The sequence below is a fragment of the Lepisma saccharinum genome, chromosome 6 (assembly GCF_977018435.1).
Source record: "Lepisma saccharinum chromosome 6, izLepSacc3.1, whole genome shotgun sequence".
NCBI classification, from domain to species: domain Eukaryota; kingdom Metazoa; phylum Arthropoda; class Insecta; order Zygentoma; family Lepismatidae; genus Lepisma; species Lepisma saccharinum.
The window spans coordinates 42,125,262-42,146,367 of NC_139234.1; the positions used below are offsets into that span (position 1 = coordinate 42,125,262).

Here is a 21,106-nt window from a genome sequence, read left to right on the forward strand (position 1 = left end):
AAATCTTAAGGACTGGATGTATTTTACCACTACAGACGCCTATGTAGAAACACTAGAGTACTGTTAGCTTTCAAAATTGAGGTTATACTGTACTGTTTCTTAAATATTTTGTATTTGGCACGCTTAACAAGTTACACTTATATCCATTTCAGGACAAATATTGCTAAAACTCTCAAATTTACTGTGTACAAGTTGATATTTCTGCTATCAGAGGAATTAACAACCCTATTTTACAAACAAATGGTAATGTTTACACTTTATTTACTTCAATCTGAGACTAATATTTTACAGTAATTGAATCATTCAGCACTAGTCAATACTTTACTGCATCAGAAAGTTTGTTATTAATCGAATAAGTATGCTATTTTGTGCTATTCTAAGGCAAACGTTGTTTAATTCACTGGTTATAATGCAAACTTTTGCACAAATTCGATATATTCACTACCTTCAAACCAAACAATTGTACTTATTTAGCGCATTTCATTTATATTTCTTGTAATTAACTTATGTTTCTTATAATTAACAAACTAAACTAATTACTTTGGCACGTTAAAAACATTATTTTTTTACTATTTCCTATTCTATCAGATTCTATATTGCTGTTTTTATCAATTTATGTAAGACCACACTCTGGTAAATACACATATATTCTCTTTTATACACATACACGCACCCCACTCACATACACACATTTACACACTTATACGAACATACACTTGACGTTTTTCAATATTTTGCTATGAAGTTTGCATCCACGCTATTCAAACAAGGGCAGGCAATTTAGTATTTATGAGTATTAGTAATCCCAAAGTGCTGTTTTTTTGGTGTCCAAGTTCAGATGAGAGTCTGCTATGTGCCTTTTGCAGGGGATTGCATGTGAAGTGTATGCATATTGAGCATTATTGAGTGTGTATGCTTCCAAGTTTTGCTGTTATTTTCCTATAATTCTGCGAGACTGTTGAGAGTTCTCCCTTTTCAAGCAGTTTTCTTTCATTGATTGGATACTTTTTGGAAACTTAGCAGTTTTTTATGTTATGAAGCAGATTGTTGTAGAATATTTTGCATGGTCTTTTGTGATATTGAGTGGCTGCTGTAATGGTAGTAAGTATCTTTCCTTCTTGCGTTGATGTTCTTGTGTAGGTTTCCTATTTTCGGGCAAGTTGCAGTACTTAGAATAATCGCTATTGACTTATTGATCTACGAAGCTCCTTTGAATAATCATTTGCATGTGACCCTATACTCCACGCTGTACTTTGATCTGGGAGCTATCTTTTGAAGCCTTAGCATTCTGCTAGTACAGTATTATTATCGTAGTGGTTAATTAGTTCGTGAAAATATGTATTTTTCTGATTAACTATAGTCGCTTAGTTGTTCTAGCAGGTATAAGTAGTTACTGCTGATGTTATTAATATCCTATTCGCAGGGGCTATGTATGATGTACCTTATTTGGGTAATTATAATTCTGTACTGTAAATAGCCTTGGCTGTCCAGTTTATTCTTATGTTGTTGAGTTTCTCCATACGCATGCCCTGTTTTACTCTATTCTATGCCTTGTTGCTGCTAGATATCTGAGGTATGTTGCTGGTTCATATCTGAGTTAGGTTGTTTGACTTCCTATTATTTTTGCTATGGCTGTAGCTATTGATGTCCCTTTCTGAATTCCATGTTAGTTTCTGTTTATGCTTTTTGCTGCTTGTTATCTGAGTTAGGTTGTTTGACTTCAGTGCTATCCTTTTTTAACTTTATTGTTGATTGCTTTTTTTTGTTTATTTCCTTATTTGTTTTTATTTGTTTACTGAATCTACTTGTTTTGTGTCTTGTAATATTATTTGTCATTATATTGTTAAATTGTTATATTGAAGGGATGAAAGAAACAATATTAATAAACATTCAGTTATAGTACTCTTGGTAAAGGGATTTCAGTGCTTAGAGACATAATAATTTTAGTTACAGTAAATGTTTGGCCTCTTATAAGTGCAAAAAAGTACAAATATTAAACATTTCATACAGTTTATCTAGAAAGCAAAAGCAAAAATACAATAACTGCGCAACATACTTAAAAAATAAGCAAGCCGTGATATTCTAGTGGCCCATAATAAGTCTGAAATATACTCGAAAATACTCTGACATAAGATTGAAGGTTATCACAGATCGAAATTTTCAAGCTTTCTCTCATGCATAAAGCGGCTCTAGGAATCACTAAGCCTCAATAAAATGGAAACGTGCAGTAAAGGCACTTGGAGAGTTGTGGTGATCACATCATATGAAAAAACATGCAAGAACAAGAATATATGGAACCCTACTCATATATTTAGCAAACTTTACCTACCCTAACAATACGAAAATACCGAGGAAACTCTAAAATAAACAAACGTCCCTACGAAGCAAACCAAAAATAGCATAGTGGAAGTCAATAAACCCTAACATGAACTACACAATCAACAACTACATCAAAACAATAATAATAATAATAATAGTAATAACAAAGTTTGTGGGTACAGTTTTACTTAAAAGTACTTCTTCCTTAGTGATTAGAGAATTTTTTTAAATAAAGAACAAAACTCAAAGTTAAAAATTAAGAAAATATAAGATACAAAAGGCAATAAATAAAAATTAATAAAAGAAGTTGAAAAAATTATCTTTGCAAGTCTAAACTGCAATAAACACTCCTGCCAGAATAGATGAAATTGTGTTATTTGAGTAAAAAAATGGAAATAAACTTTTAAAATAGCAAGTTAAAAGTTGAAAAAATGTCTTTGTGAGCCCAAAATTTAATAAAAAATGTTGCCTGAAAGGATGAAATTGTGATATTAGAGTAAAAAATAAACCTAAACTTTAGCTAAAGTTGAAGAAACACAGTTTGTGTGTCTAAATTGCCATGAAAACTCTTGCTTGAATCGTTCAAATAGCGTTTTCTGAGTAAAAATACACAAAAAATGCGAAATATTGGCGCTAACAGTAAAAAATCTGGTCAATTTTACGTAAATCCTGATGTTCATAAGGCAATAATCAAGGTGTCCGTGGTTCGCAACCTAGAAGTAAGAGCAAATAGTGGATCGCATCCACTTTAACCTGAAGATACTGTAAGTGATTGTTCCGAGTTCAGCCAAATTACTTACGCCTTAGGTTAAATAATCTTTGCAATGTTATGAAAGGCGGAAGAAAAAAGAACGCGTAAATTACTTCTGCCAAATAAAATTGGAACCTCAAAGAAAATCAATACCCACGTGTAAAAATATTGGCGGCACCTGCGTGCCTACCATACAGCTCCGAAAAAAGACCGATGGGGGACATAACAATAGAGTCGTTTCTCCTCTCGTGCGTGAATGATCGCTCGCGGTTTGGAAAGACGATGAATGCAAGCTCGTAGCAGGTTCTTGCTGTATTGTTCCCTTTTTTTAAGAGCAATTATTATTAATAACATGCATTCTTCCCGAATACTTCGTTTTCATATAGGCTACATCGTTCAATTTCTTCGGCTTTAAAGCGAACATATGTTATAATATCTTCTACCTCCGATCGAACGCGTCGGCACCAGTTGAATTCGGGTAAATCCAGATCCTTAATTATAGCTAATATAATCCACCACCGTCGCCACATGACATCATCGACGCCTGGAAACCTTGCCTGACGCCATCAAATGGCTTGTACATTAATGGAAAAACCATTAACTTCAAGTACCCCGACTGTATAAATCATCCGTGACTCATATCCGGCTGAAACACATATATAAAGTACAACAATAGTGTTAGGTTAGAGTAAAAAAAACGAACTCCATGATAGTGTCTTTTGTACATTAATGGAAAAACCATTAATTCCAAACTCCAACGTCTGTATAAATCATCTGTGACTCATATCCGACAGAAACGCATATATAAAATACAACAATAGTGTTAGGTTTGGCCGAAAACGGAATACATAATAGTATCTTTTGTGCACTAATGGAAAACCATTAATTTCAAACTCACACGTGTGCATGAGTCATCGATGACTCATCTCCTCCTCCACCCCCGACACGTGGCGCTAGATTAATTAACAATAGCGTCACCCTTCGAAAATTAATAAAACAAAACCATTAATGTCAATTAAAGGGTCTATTGTTTGGTCAGAACTGATTCCAATTCTACTGGCTTCATCTCCTGGAAAATATCAACTTAACTTGGGGCAACCCCCCCCCCCGTCACCTACCGACCTGTTGGGCGAGAATAAGTCTAGGCAAGGGCTTTAAGAACCTTTTCTGCTTCCCCAAAAATAGGCAATAGTTAGGCTGGAGAGTTCAATGAACTAGCAGCCTACAAAGAATTTTTTACTTGAACTTCATTACATGTTGCAATATTCGTATAATACCAAACCATATTATCACTGCTGAGTGCTTCTTAATATAACATCATGTTTAAAAGGTTGAAATTTGTACAAGAAATTGATTGAAAAGATTAACATGTTCTTAAATAAATGTACATGATGAGAACAGATAAAATACTGATTTCTTTGTCATCACTAGAGAAGGATTGAAAAATAAGCATCAAAATACCTGACATCTTGTATCAGTGTCAGCAAACAATCTAGTCCTGGCACTTCTTTTCGAACTGCATCTGAAGTTCGTTTTAGGAACACTTACAAGAGAAGGGTAATCAACACCTGCCCTTCCTCTAACTATTAAGTCACTAGAAGCCACGTTGGCATTTACAGCTTCGGCAACTTCCTTCACAACCGGAACCGGAAGTTGCCGAACAGTCCTGTACCTTTCTGGATACCCCCTTGGCAGCCTGGTGTGAGGATGGAACACCAGCCCAAGGGAGGGGTCAACGTTCACTGATCTGGGGGCATAGTAGTGCAGCAGACCCTGATGGGCCCTTGAGAACACTCCGCCGTTGGGGTACAGGCTGTACCCGTGTGAGAACCCCACAGGGTAGCTAGAAGGGTACGGTGACAACGATGGAGGTTTCACGGGAATGACGTAATGTGTGGGTCCTGGATGTTCGTGCACGTACGACCCAATGGGAGGGCGGATGATGTACGTCGAGTCTACAACAGGCGGGTACTCGTACTGATATTTCCCTTCCGGTGGCACGTATCGTCCGTCCAGGTTCTGAACTATCTTGATCACTGCTACCTCGTCCTCTGGGTCTTCCGAGGTGTCGACGCTCTTGTGTTTCCTCGTCTCCAGAAGGACTCCGTCGGGAATGGCGATCCCTTCCTTGTTCAGTTTGTTCAGCACCAGACGATCCACTCTGAACGCTTCCTCTGGGATCTTCCCTCCCGTCCGGGGTAGCACCTGCTCTCTGAAGATCTGCCTTTTGTGCTGGAAATAGAAATACGCAGAGGTTAGGATAGAACAAAAAAGAAACGCATTCATTTAATCTTGCTTATTTATTATAAGGAAAGTATTTCCAATACGAATCAGTGGGATTCGAATTCTCGATCCGATATTCGATTCCCAACTCTGGATCCGATATCCGAATTTTGGAACCCGATTCATACGTCCGAATTTTGGAACCCGATTCCTACGACCGAATTTTGGAACCCGATTCCTACGACCGAATTTTGGAACCCGATTCCTACGACCGAATTTTGGAACCCGATTCCTACGACCGAATTTTGGAACCCGATTTCTACGACCGAATTTTGGAACTCGATTCCTACGACCGAATTTTGGAACTCGATTCCTCCGACCGAATTTTGGAACCCGATACCTACGTCCGAATTATGAAACTCAATTCCTACGTCCGAATTTTGGAACCTGAATCCAACTTCCAAGACCTGGATCCATCACCCGAATTCTGAATTCAAAATCCAATACAGGATTCAAAATCCGAATACTGGATTCAACATCCGAATACTGAATCCAATATCCAAATGTTGAAACAACACAACACAAATACAACAAAACGAGTGATAGTAAACAAAGCAAATTGAAACATGCAAACAAAACACTGATCTGAAACCTACAGCTTTGTTTCGTGCTTGTTTCTGCTTAGTTTCCCTATCTCGTGTTGATTCATGCTCTCGAGCTGTTCTTGCCAACCTTTGTAGTGACATATTTAGCTAAGAGCGCTACGACACCAGGGGTTTCGAATCTCGTGAATGTCCCTTCATCAATTTCATCATATCATCACTCACCCTAATGAAATTGGAAGTAAAATAAACCATATGAATGAATCAAGCTAGACTTGTCCTCCGTGGTCGGAAAGTACTGAATTTATACTAGAATTTCTCGAGTAAGCATTGAACACGTGACTTAAACAACAAATTCTTATACTTCAAACATAGCCCGTGCTCCATGCCATTACATACTTTAGTTAAACCAATGTAAGTAGATATACTATATACACTATGCACAGAGATGCACCAAAGAGTAGATCAATGGGGTCAGAACTCCAGGCCTCCATGAGACATAATTTTCTTTATAAAACAAAGGATTGTCGTTGAGTTTTATTTTCTTATCCATAGTAGCAACAAAAAAGCTTTCTTAGCACTTGGACCGCCATCTATCGCAAATCACTAGAACTGATAACTCCTTGACACTAATTAAAGAGCATCTCTGCCGTATATCCTGTTGAACCGTACTCAGGCTATACATTCTTCTACAATGAGTACAATGCATTCATGTTTATGTAATTTGATAATTACTTCAATAATTTACAGAGAACTATAAAAAAAAAAAGGTAAAGTGTTCCCCTGTGCATAGCACCACGCCATGAAGGCGTATAGGGGGTGTGGGGGTAACGCCCCACACTTTCTTGATCCGGTCGTGAGTGAGGGTGATGTGATCAGCATCACGCCCCTGACCGCCTTTACCCCCCAGGGTTTCCCCCAGGTACCCATGTTATTCGACGCTGGGTAGGCGCCGGGGCCGCTTCCACCGTTAGAAAAGTTCCCGGATTTGAACCGGCCGGGGATCGAACCCGGGACCTTGAGCATGGTAGTCAGACGCGTTACCGACTGAGCCACAGAGAACTATAATCTTTAAACGCGATAACTGAGGTCTATTGTATTTCAGTCTGACTGAGCCACAGAGAACTATAATCTTTAAACGCGATAACTGAGGTCTATTGTATTTCAGTCTTAACAAAAATAAGAGAGAATCATTGCTTTTCTTGTTCACTTTTCGGTTTTACAGAAGTATTTCCCAATTTTTTTTCCATTTCTAGTGTAATTATCAGTATTATTAAAGTTATTAAAAGTATACAATCTGAAAATTCATAAAAGAAATATCACCAAGAAAGAAAAAAACACAATAACATGCTACGAGTTTCATATACAGTAAAACCTCGTTAATCCGGACCTCGATAAGCTGGACTTCGCCTAATCCGGACAGGCAAAAGACAAAAAAAAGAGAAAAAAAGAAAGCAGAATGCAAGGTCTTAAATGTGGCTAGAGGTCAACAAGAGAACCACCCAAGGAAAAGGCAGTCAACCACTGATGAAATTCTGTTTCCCGCAGACTTTGTACTGTATAGTGTATGTAGGCCTATGCCCTTTAAATACACCATAATAAACGTGTTTTGTTGCCATAAACGGAGCTTTAATGCACTTTCTACTGTTCTTTTAGGTTATTTCAGTTAATCCGGACTTTCGTCAAACCGGTCAACTTATCCCCCATTAGTCCGGATTAATGAGGTTTTACTGTATATTTATTTTCATTTTGAAAATACCTTCTCTATTGTAATACCTTTCTTTTATGTCCATTATCGGTATAGCATCATCATCACCATCATATTCTATGACCTTTTTTTAGAAGTTAAATGCTTTCATCTTTATATTTAATTGGAATATAATCCAAAGATAATGGAAACACGATCTTCAAGAAACTTGTATACCTTGTGAAAATTTTGGAACTACAACCATGGACGTCCGGAAGGGGGCCCAAGGGACATGAATGTACACCTAAAAAGTATATATTTCACATATAATTTCATTACAGTCATAGTAATTTATGTTATTATGAGGGTGATGAAGGAACATAATAATTCCAGACTGATGCAGTGTTTTTTGATGGGCCATCACTATTAAGGGAGGGGGGAATGCCTCCTTTGGCCCCCTTGGGAAAAAATGACCTTTCTTGCCCGTCCCTGAAAAAAAAAATCATGCGGACGTCTATGACTATAGAAATGTAGAACACCATTTTTATCCATTAGCAGTTACTGTCCTGGCAGTTTAATTTCAATGCCATGTCGCCGATTGCATCTTGCGAAATGCACTTTCACTGCAATCGAACCAGGTTATAAAGGAAAGAAAAAAAGAAATCACAGGGAAGTGCGTGTAAAATTTCACGGATGTTCCAGGAAAGGCATTTGATCATCTAAGTAGGGGGAAGGGGGACTTTTTTTTTTGTTTGTGAGATCGTCCGCATTTTACTTCCGTGTCCATTCAATCTGGACTTGGCCATATTGAGTCCGTTTCACTTCCTCACTGTTCTGATGCATCGGATTCTTCTTAAGAGTGCTAATTCGATTTAGATTCTGATCTTTGTTGAGCGGCTCGCACAGTTTGCCTTGTGCAGTTCCTAATGATCGCTTCTGTCGGCTTCCGGTCCAGACACTATTGTTTTTTTTTTTTGCTTTTCCCAGTCAGCTGTGCCAAATCCCTACCCAGCGCCAGCCTCCGTGGCAGGGCACCAGCAGGATTTTTCTCAGGGGGGGGGGGCGGTCATAGAAACTATCGTCATCATCATTACTATTATTGTTGATATTATTTCTGTGGTTGTTGTTATTATTATTAACATCATTACTATTACAAAAACTTCTTTTTTTAAAAAAATATATACATTTCCATATTCTGTGCGTCTATATACCGGGTGATCCGTTTGAGATGTCAGAAAAGTAAACCTTTATACACAAGAGGTTAATATACACGTACGTATCTGTGAGCAGCTTGTTGTAATATAAGAAGAAACGTAAGTTTCGAATGAGTGGAGGTTTACAGACTTCAGCCACATGGCGGCGCTAATGTGCATGATAACAAAGGTGGTGATCACGGCACAACAGCGCACATAGTATGTCACATGGTATGCGAAATTTTCGAGTTTTACATGCATGCTACTGCCGCCACGCAGCTGAAGCACTCATTCGAAACTTACATCCTTTCTTCTTATATTACAACAAGCTGCTCACAGATACTACATTAACCTCTTGTATATAAAGGTTTACTTTTCTGACATCTCCAACAGATCACCTGGTATAATTTGCTTATGATTGATTGATTGAATTAAAATTTGTGGGTGCGTCGGCACTTAAGGCCATTTCGCACCCTTCTATGTATACGGGGAAATGTCCCCTTATCTAAAATTCTGACTTAAAATTTAAAAAAGGGGTGTAGATAGCCCCTTGGAAAAAACTAAAAGTGCAAGGTTGTAAAGAGGCCTGCACGAGACAAACACAACACATTAAAAAGTCAGAAAAAACAAACTAAAAACTTCCTTACAGACGGTGGAAGAGTCCAGCTCTTCGCAAAAACCTAAAAACATTTGATAAAATACTGCTGTCATCACCCAAGAGGGATGACAAACAGCCGGAAAGGTTAAAAGTCTGCCGGAAGTAAGCAAGATCGACACATTCAATGAGAATGTGTCGGATGCTTAAAATAACATTACAAGCACGACACAACGGAGGGTCCAGCCCTTGGAGCAGGTGACCATGCGTTAGACGGCTTATACTGAATACTTAACATATTAATTCATGTAGGACAAAAAGCTGTTTTTTATAGTCAGATAATCAGTGTAAAGTAGACTGTAAGTTTAAATGTAATCCTGCTTCAATAATAATAATACCTAATACCAGTTGCAGTAACTTACTTCCTGTAAGTCTCAGAAAACAATATTTTTTAAAAATAAATTATCGCTACAATTTCACCATTCGAATTACATCAAATCTTTCTAGAAATCTCAGGGGGGCAAGTGCCTCCCCCCGGGCGCCCTTGCTCCGTGGCGAAATGATCAGCGTAACGCGCCATGCATTCGAATCCTTTTTTTTTGTTCCATCAGCTCTTCGTTCATTTTTCATCGTCTCGATTAAAGAAAAAAACTACGAAAAATAATTACAATAGAAAGAAATCTTTCTGTATGCACCATTAATTTACCCTGCCGGCCACCGTGCCACAGTGATTAGCAGGGAAGTGCTTTATTCTGAATTATTTGAAAAGGGGATAACATTTGTTTCACTTCGCACGTAAAAATCACAATTAATGTAATGACATTTTTCACCAGTCGTTTTCCAGGGAGAGCAGGTGTCCCCCTTGTCCCCTGTGGATACGCTCATGATTATACAGAATACATTCGCCGATCATCAATGACCCAACGTCGTGAGGATAAGTAAGCAGTTAATTAGAAAGAAGTTGCTGATTTCGGTACAGAAAACTAGATGGTAGCACTGTTCAAAGTTGATGCGCTGACCACGCGTCATCCAAAACAACAGCATTTGTCAAACATTTTGTGCCACGTTCTTTAGTTTAATATTTTTAATATTTAAAAGTGAACGAGAGTACTAGTGCGTTTGCAGCACACAGGTCATATATTATATCTTAAGTATCATTTATATAATTACACAGGATGCTATTTAAAATTTTCTTCTTTTAATGAAAATCATGATTTGAAGGTGATAGGGAAACGAAGGCGGTAACATATACTTTTGGAGTCAAATGATCAGTATATACTATTGAAAAAAAGAAGGACGGGAATTTCGTGAAAATTTTGAGGACTGATTGAGGAGGAGTTTGGATAAATCACTTTACAGTTTGTAAATAAAATGCGGGTGTGGTAAATCAGTTGCCCCCTCCCCCCCAAAAAAAATTGCCACTTTTTGCCATGGTCTCTTAATGCTAAGCTCTGTCTACCAAGATAAGATTTTACTTCCCTTGCACCCCCCCCCCCCCCAAAGTTTGGTACAAAATGGCCGCCACTGGTCAGGGTCATACGGTGGCAACGCTTCCCGTAGATTTAATTCCGTCCATTGCACCCTTTCAGTGACCAAGAGACATAAATATATTATGCAACTGAAATTGAGTGGGAAAATTCAGTTAAAGAGATGGCAGCTATTGGTGGAAAATTCCGCATGGGTGTGAGAAATTTTATCATGTGAATAATCTTGCTCCGTTACAAATTGCCTTTCCCATGTAAGACAACTGTAGCACTGGTTTATTATTGCACGCAGACAGTAAGACCTAACACCTGAGTGACATCTTGTGTGATTGTTGAGATAATAAGGATAACAATAGTGTGTGAGAGAACAAAGAATTGGTTGTTGCGTTACGGAAACAAGGAGGCAAAGATTTCCAGTCTATTGTTACTTGCAGTAGTTGATGTAAAAATCAAGTTATATATGTGCGTGTCATATACATGCTTTTTTAAAAAATATATGGCACCAATACACCGGAAACGTATCCACAAATATATTTCGGGGGGGGGCGAACCAAGTGTCTCAGAAATATTAAGAATTTAAATGTTTAAATTAATACGTTAATATAATTTATAAGTAATAATAAAAATAATGTGACTTAATAATTTAATTATGTAACATTATGTAAATTAATATTGTATTATTATTATTACGTGAGTAGGTAAAATGGCGGTATAAGAATAGTTAAGTTCGGGGGAAACAAGAAACCTAAACCTTATATACAAAGTGAAATATACTATCTTTGCCCCCCCCCAGTTTTGGAACTCAATCACAGCCACTGATTGGATTTGTAATACCACTAACTCATGTCCCTCGTACAAAGTACATTTTCCAAAGTTTATGAACCCCAGAGGTATAAACCCTTTTTACATAAGAAATTAATTCGGAGAACGTTCACATATGTATTATGATTCATCATACGTGTCATGTCACAAAACTCAGCTAGAAAATGACAGACATTAGGATCAGGTATGTATCCAGAATTATATTTCGGCGTGGGGGGGGGGTCAGAACTAAGTGCATGGCATGTATTAATATGATGATGATGTTTAATCTCAACAGGTTAATGAGATTAAAATGATAATATTAAAATTCTTGAATTAATAATAATTATTGTCGTTGTTATTGCATGAACAGATGAAATGAAGTATGCGATCATTATCCGGCTTACGTGTAGTTAAAATAACTCACATTTAAATAAAAGCAGCTGTCTTACCAGAGAAATATATGTCAACTTTTTAAATGGAGTATTGAATAACAAAAAATTGTGAGGTCGTTCAAAAGATTTCTGCTCTGTTAACAGAAGGCCTTATACTTCGTTCAGAAAGTACTTTCGATTTTGTTCGGATGTCGATGCAAAGTAAAGTCTCTGATCATTATTTTTGTGTATTATTATTGTAGTGGTACGCCTAAATTTTCACAGTCACTGGTAACGCAAAACTACATATTCACGGTTTGTGTAGGTTCTGCGAAAATAAATCAACTTCGTATTATACAACAGCAACAAGTATTGTGCTTATTTCATTTTGGGCTTGCAGGGGTCTCGGGTTCGAATCCAGGCCTAGGCATAGATGTTTGTGAGAGTCCATTCATCAATTTCATCATATCATCACTTATCCCTATCTCCACAAATTAGCCAAAAGTGGCACAGAAGGCGAAGTAAAATAAAGCAAATCAAATCGTTTTGGGCTTGGTTAGGTGGGGTACGACCCTCAAGTCCCCCCTAAATACATCTGTGATTCGGAATGAAACCTTGCGTGCGATACAGCATGACATGCTAAGCTGAGATAGAGAATGTAACGATCTGGTATTCGGAGACTGAGTGGTCCACAGAGACAAATGCACTTCGTGTTTGTTTCAGCAATCGAAAACTGGCGGAAGTTGAAACGAAAGGCAAGGAGAGCGGGAGTAATTAGATTTAGAAGAAATGTGTGGGTGGTTCGTTGGTGCAATTCTTTGACTGTGGGAACACAAGGGCCATGGGAACCGCCCGATCTGTGTGAGGCAATCAATGGCTGAGTTCTGCACCGGCGAGTTGCTCCTCTCAATGGAGCAGCTCATTCCGCTGCACTTCTGGAGCGTGGATGGCTGGCAAGCGGATAATTTGGATCGCTCCTTGGGTATGAAATCAGAAATTGCATTGCATCTTCTACTTCTCTCATGAGATTTTTCCCTCATCAAGACCCGCACAGAATCGAAAGTACTTTCTGAACGAAGTACAAGATCTTCCTTTAACGAGTGTGGTAACACGGTTGTACAAACAGAGCAGAAATCAAATCTGTTTCCATTCACCAAGTACTTATTAGAAATTGTTTGATATGGTATCCACAAGATGAAACCAGATGAACAAGAGAAACTGACCAGGTGGCGTTGTTGTGTTAGAGCAAACAAAGATGGACAAATCACTACGAATTCAAAGAAGAAAAATAAAGCTGTAAAAACATTTCTTTTGGGTATTGTCTATGATATTTTTATTTCATTTTTGTTCATTAGCGTCGCTTTTCTGTCGCCCTTGACTAATCGCAATGATGACTAAGAATAGTGATTAGATGATATTGATGAAGGAACACTCAGATGCAGACCGGGATTCGAATCCGAGACCTCTGACGTCGAAGCGCGACGAACAACTGCCCCACGGCGGTCGGCGTGTTGTCTGGTGTATTAACAAGGTGCAGTTTCACTGCAACACAGACAGTAGTCGAAGGAGGTCCACATCATATTTTGGTCAACTTTAAACTTTCATGGTGTTGATTACAACCATTTATCCGTACCACTGAGGTTAAATGTCGTTCTCCATGGCGGAGTAGCTATGACAGCGTGCTACGACGCCAGGGGTCCCGGGTTCGAATCCCGGCCTAGGCATGGATTTCTTTGTGAGTGTCTTTGCATCAGTTTCATCATATCATCACTCATTCTTATTAGTGGTCCCGGGTTCGATACCTGGTGGAGGCACATAGTGGTTCGGATTCCACTTTAAACTGTAGGTCCAGTCCCGATTAGCCTTACTGTGCACAAAGTGGACTCAAAACACCGACTCAAACCAAACCAAATAATTCTTAATAGTCAAAAGTGGTATAAAAGCGAAGTGAAATAAATCAAATCACATTAAGTGTACTTGGAAAACAACTTCAACAGCTGTCACTCTCCTATAACATGGCCTACTATACCCTAGTCAAGTGACTGCTACACGCTGGCCAGCAAAGAGGTGTATTACAGGCAGTGTCAATTGACTTGTGGCCAACCTTGTAATAGAAACAAAGCCGAGAAATAGAACCTACTAAATGTACACAACGATGCGTCGTTACGTAAGTGCGAGAATTGGGTCTGGCGGAAATCGCAGAAACAGACTGTGCCCACGAGTCTTTCTTTTCTATTTTGTAAAGAAAAGAATTGAGTGATAGGTTGAAAGTCAGAAAGAGGATGCCGAGAACGTGACGAAGTGCAGGAACAGCAACTGACCAAGTGAAAGGACCGTTGAGCTTTCGCGTTCGTCGATGGATTGTCTTCGGACGAGCAAAAGCCTTGTTTGGAACGAAAAAATATATTTGACCCGATGATCCTGCAAAGCGCCAAGCAATTAGGTTGCATAATGGCCTCGGTTGTCCATCCCCTTCCAAGGCGATAACGATCTACCTTCCTTTCGAAGAGGCCTGCATGGGGAAAGGAGAGATGAGTACAGGGATTGAAAATAATGATCGTTGCTCTATATGAATAAGATGAGCGTGTTTAGAGATAAAAGTGTGCATTATATGAACAAGAAATGTATGTTTAGAGATATGGTGTGCATTATGAATAAGGAAATTGTGTTTAGAGATAAAATGTGCATTATGATTAAGGAAATCGTGTTTAGAGACAAAGGTGTTCATTATATGAACAAGAAATTATAAAGGTATGCATTATGAATAAGAAAATTATGTTTACAGATAAAGTGCGCAATGTATGAACAAAAAAAAATGCGTTTGCAGTTAAATGTGCATTACATGAACATGACAATTGTGTTCAGAGATAAAGGTGTGCATTATGAATAAGAATGTTATGTTTGGAGATAAAGTGTACATTATATGAACAAGAAAATTAAGTTTAGAAATAAAGGTGTACCTTATGAATAAGAAAATTAGAGAAAAAGTGTGCATTATATGAACAAGAAATTTGTATTTATAGGTGTGCATTATTTTGAATAAGAGGATTATGTTTAAAGATAAAGTGTATGTTATGAAAATATAAAACTGTGTTTGGAGATAAAGTGTGCATTATTTGAAAAGAAAATTAATTGCGTTCGCAGATAAAGGCGTGCATTATGAATAGGAAATTTGTTTAGAGATATAGGTGTGCATTTCATGAAGAAGAAACTTGCGTTTAGAGATAAAGTGTGCATTAATTGAACAAGAAAATTGGATTTAGAGATAAAGGTGTGCATTGTAGGTAAGACAATTATGTTTAGAGATAAAGGTGTACATAATATGAACAAGAAGTCCCATCGCCAGTGTTTTCTAACTTTATGAGACTGAAGCCCGCTATTTCTATTCCAGTAGCACCGTGGCAATTGTGCTTGGCTCAACACCGCAATATGGTGGACTTCCACCAGAACTAGAACGATAGACGACAGCAGATGGCAACACTATTTGGCTATGTGGAAGTTCACCCTTGATGCTAGTCAACAATTATTAACACGACTATCTAATGAACTCTGAATGTAAATTATATTTGTGCACATGAAAGTGTAGCGTATGTAGCTAGAATTCAATTTCGTTACGTCAAATATATTTGAAAATTCCCTGTGCTTAAGAATATATTTTCACTTCGAAAAGATAAAAAGTTGGTACATTAGAAAGCCTACGTTTTCCACGAATACCTTCGCAGACATGTGCGTAGTGCTTGGTTCACAATATTGCCCAACAAATTTCGAACAATATACTGATATAACCCTTTTTTCCTTTTATATGTATGTCAGAATATACCATCCTCGAAATATTGTTCAATATAATGGAATTCGGTTTGTTTTTCAGATGTTTTTACAACGCTAATCAAAAAATCTGCGAAAGTGCACTTTCCAGTTTTCTCCATAGTTTCATGGTGTGTTGCCACAGTCAAAAAAAACACATTTCAGAACTGCCAAGTGCGGTTTGTAAGCAAGCAATGTAGAAGCATAAAACCAGCAGCTGTAACGATTTTTTTTTCTTACGAGTGGAGAAATGTACGAAAAAATCAGTCCAAACGACTCCATGGTTCAAGCGGATTTTAGTTGAGGTTATGGTCACGTGACAAGTTTTACTGTTTACGTCACATAGAATTCGATGAATCCAACTTTTTTAAAAAATTGATGAAACTGTTCCAGTAAGCTGTAGTTGTAACTCAGGGAATAATTTTAAAACTTTCTTACTTTGCGTCGCCTTCCTGCAACTTTTGGCGCTCGTGATGATGAGAATAGTGATTAGACAAAGTTGATGAAGGAATACTCATGCCCAGGTCGAGATTCGAACTCGAAACCTTCGATCGTGAATCGACTATCCAACGCACGATACAGATCCGTGCGTGCCTACAATCTTGTTGATATGATCCATATTTTTATGTGACGTCACAACTTTAAAATATGTCACTGATATATTATATTTTTATGAAAGGACACGTAAATGTTGTGTTATTATATGTAATAATGCACCTTGTTTGTAATGTATAACTTTTGTTTAATGTTTATTGTATTTTATGCTCTATTATGAGGAGTTTAATGTATCTTCATGTTTGCGAGGGTGCACTATGTGAATTTGTATTTCTATACATGTGTAGTAGATGTCAGTTTTGTTGATAGTATCCTTATGTAGATAGTGAGTGATTCATCTGTACTTGAATCTGTGTTCTCGAAAATAGTATAAAAGCGAAGATATCGCGTAAGAAATAACACACACTTTCGCCACGGATCGACGAAGCTTTTAAACTTAAAAAGAACTCCTCGGTGTTGTGCATACATCTTGGTATGGTAGTTCGGGGCGCAAGCTAGGCCTATGTGACCATAGGCATGCCGATAGCCACGCATTGAGTTTATGCGTTTTAGTTGAGTCAATTCATTGACAAAGAGAAATCCTCACTTTCGTACTAAGCTGTTTGCATTATAATCCAATATATATATAGCCCCAATCCCACCACTCACTCACTCACTGACATAAATGTTCTCCGTGAAGGAAGCCCCGGAGGCGAAAAATGTCCGATTACGACCCCCCATGAAATCGTCCCAAAAGAGCGAGAAAATTCAAAAATCTCTCAATCGGCCCTTCCTTAAGGGTGAAAATGCCCTTTTCTCACGCCCTTAGCAACCGTTGCCACGGGCATTTCTTTTGCACACATTGTTTCCTTCAATTCTTAATTGTCTAGCTACATTATATTTGTCACAGATCAATAGCACACAGATGAATCAACACCTGGTACAAAAAGGTGCCTTAAACAAGGGTGACATCTACATAAGGAGTTTCAGCCCAGAATCAATTACTTACGTATATATTGGTAAACTCAATGCGAAAAATGTTACCTACATCGTGGTTCTTTTAACTAAATGTTTAGAGGTATAATAACAAACAATTATTTAGAGTTTTTGCCGTGCTTGTTGTTGTCCATGGAAACGGACGTTGCTAGGGAACTTAAAGAAAGTATATTTTCACCCCGAGAACTACTGTAAGGGAATTATGCTAGACTTTTCGAATTTCAAAATACAAGCGTTAGAATTTATTACGGAGGCAAGGTAGGAATTTGAGGAGAATGACGGAAAACAATTATTATCCAATTATGTTTAAAAATGTAAAAATGACAAAAGACGTAAATATTGCATTTCCAATTTAGTGTCGCTATTGAATTCGTTTATGCAAGACATCCAGCTAATAATCTTGAAACGGTTATTATTTACTCAGTTCATTATTAAGAAAATAGACAATAATGCTTTGAATATTTGTGCCTTATTAGAGCCCATACACACACAAAGTTACTTTCTAAACTTTTAAAATTAGTGAACTTATACACTTGTTCCCCTTCATCCAATACAACATGCAGACATTTTATCCCATCTATAATATGATTACGCCCACAAAGTGGCCGAAGGTCACGCATGCGAGCGTACAAGACGTGGCCTTGGCCACGTCGAAAGTACGCGAGTCCAATATATATATAGCCCCAATCCCACCACTCACTCACTGACTCACTGACATAAATGTTCTCCATGAAGCAAGGCCCGGAGGCGAAAAACGCCCGATTACGACCCCCCATGAAATCGTCCCAAAAGACCGAGAAAATTCAAAAATCTCTCAATCGGCCCTTCCTTAAGGGTGAAAATGCCCTTTTCTCACGTCCTTAGCAACCGTTGCCACGGGCATTTCTTTTGCACACATTGTTTCCTTCAATTCTTAATTGTCCAGCTACATTATATTTCTCACAGATAAGTAACACACAGATGAATCAACTCCTGGTTTTGAAAAGGTGCCTGAAACAAGGGTGACATCTACATAATAAGGAGTTTCAGCCCAGATACAATTACGTATATATTGTTATACTCAATGCGTAAATATCTGCATCGTGCTTGTTTCAACTAAATGTTTAGGGGGTATAATGACATACAATTCCTTAGAGCTTGCCGTGCTTGTTGTTCACCATGGAAACGGACGTTGCTAGGGAACTTAAAGAAAGTTTATTTTCACCCCGAATGCTACTGTAAGGAAATTATGCTAGAGTTTTCGATTGATTGATTGATTGATTTGGAGTTTTAAGTCCACTTTGTGCACAGTATGAGAGTTTTCGAATTATAAAATGTGAGCATCATAATTCATTGCAGAGGAGAGATAGAAATTTGCGAAGAATGAAGGAAAACATTTCTTTATTTTGCAACTAAGCTGTAAAAAAGGCCCATTTACTCATATTCAACACGCTCAACCTCAACTGCATAAAGCAGGATCTACCATACAGAGGCTCAGTGAAAGCAAGCTGTTATCAGAGTCCATTATTCTAGGAAATTAGTTACGAATTCAAAACCAGAAACTTAGATCTTTTCCTTTTTATTTTAACAGTGCAAAGTACTTTTATAGAATTGTAACAATCAAAAAGTAAATAAATTCCTTTCTTTATATATCCATAATCACACAACTGTATGATATGCAACTTAAATTTATATTCTATAACTTAAATTGACAATTAATTAGGGGTCAATGCGTGTATAGTGAATGCGGCCATACGACCGAGAATTCTAAGAATAGGTTCCTCAATACCCAAACTAATATTAATTTAATTAGAAGTTAGAATAACAAAAACCTAATATAGGGTAAAGAAATGAACAAATAAACTATAGAATTTTAAAGGAACCACACTACGTAAATTCCCCATCATATCGCCACACTTACCATACACGTTTACAGTCAGAGCTACACCGCTCTTTCCCCCGTGACCGATGCCTCAAGACAAACCGTGCTCGTTTCCTCCTGGCGGCTCTGAGCATAACAGCCAATCAAATCCAGGCATGACATCAGTTGCAATGTTACCAGCACATTCAATGCATTTGTGGGCAGAGGGTTATAATTTCAATTATGTTTAAAAATGTAAAACTGGCTACAGAAGTAAAATGTTACTTTTCAAATTTAGTGTCGCTATTGAATTCGTTTACATAAAACATCTAACTAACTATCCTGAAACTGTTATTACTTACCCAGCTTATTATTAAGAAAGAAACCAACAATATTTTGATTATTTGTACATATACAGCGCATACACACATAAATTTACGTTCAAAACTTTCCAAATAAGCGAACCACGTCGGCGAGCGCACGAGACGTGGCCACAGGCCACGTCGAAAGTGCGCGAGTCCAACATATATAAAGCCCCAATCCCACCACTCACTCACTGACTCACTGACATAAATGTTCTCCATGAAGGAAGCCACGGAGGCGAAAAACGCCCGATTACGACCCCCCATGAAATCGTCCCGAAAGGCCGAGAAAATTAAGAAATCGCTCACTTTGCCCTTCCTTAAGGGTGAAAATGCCCTTTTTTCACATCCTTAGCAACCGTTGCCACGGGCATTTCTTTCGCACACATTGTTTCCTTCAATTCTTAATTGTCGAGATACATTATATTTCTCACAGATCTACAACACACAGATGAATCAACTCCTGGCTTTGAAAAGATGGCTCAAACAAGGGTGACATCTACATAATAAGGAGTTTCAGCCCAGATACAATTACGTATATATATTGGTAAACTCAATGCGAAATTATTATCTACATCGTGCTTGTTTTAACTAAATGTTTATGGTGTATAATGACATGCAATTCCTTAGAGCTTGAAGTGACTATTGTTGTCCATGGAAACGGGTGTTGCTAGGGAACTTAAAGAAAGTTTATTTTCACTCCGAAAACTACTGTAAGGGAATTATGCTAGACTTTTCGAATTTCAAAATACGAGCATCAGAATTTATTACAGAGGCAATGTAGGAATTTGAGGAGAATGACGGAAAACAGTTATTGTCCAATTATGTTCAAAAATGTGAAAATAACAAAATACGTAAATATTGCATTTTCAATTTAGTCGCTATTCAATTCGTTTATGCAAAACATCCAACTACTTATCTTGAAACGGTTATTACTTACTCAGATTATTATTATTATTAAGAAAATAGACAATAATAGTTTGAATATTTGTAATTTATTAGAGCCCATACACACATAAAGTTACTTTCTAAACTTTTCAAACTTGTACACATGTTCCCCATCATCCAATACAACATGCAGACATTTTCAGTCATTAAGATCTATGAAGAACCCCATCTATAACATGATTGCGCCCACAACGTGGCCGAAGGTAACGCATGCGAGCGTACAAGACGTGGCCAAGGGCCACGTCGAAAGTACGCGAGTCGCAATAAATAAAGAATAAAACTTTTCAGTTTATATATACTGCAGTAATGTGGTTTTATTTCTCTGTGCTGTGAATATTGTCTTTGCCTAACACTATCCCTGTACCCGAGAGGAGTCTGTGTACTTCACCGAGTCTCATCGTTCACCGCTGAGTATTATTAAGTTATTAATAAATATAATAATACGTTTAATAGTATAATAATACAGAATAGGGACGTATCATTGTAACGAAAGGATTCCGGGTCCGAATCCCTGTGGAGCCACATTGCATAGTGGTTCGGATCCCTTTAAAACTGTAGGTCCAGTCCCGATTAGCCTCTCTGTGCATAGAGTG

At 37.8% G+C, this 21,106-nt stretch overlaps 1 protein-coding gene across 1 annotated transcript in view; it reads right to left on the bottom strand.

The window, feature by feature from the left end:
• The window catches only part of LOC145989056 (uncharacterized), a 158,405-nt gene that overhangs the window by 66,967 nt on the left and 70,332 nt on the right, over window positions 1-21,106 (bottom strand). Inside the window, exon 2 of the mRNA XM_083124354.1 lies at window positions 4,532-5,302. Coding sequence (XP_082980480.1) covers window positions 4,532-5,302 — 771 coding nt within the window. The remainder of the gene's footprint in view (window positions 1-4,531; window positions 5,303-21,106) is intronic.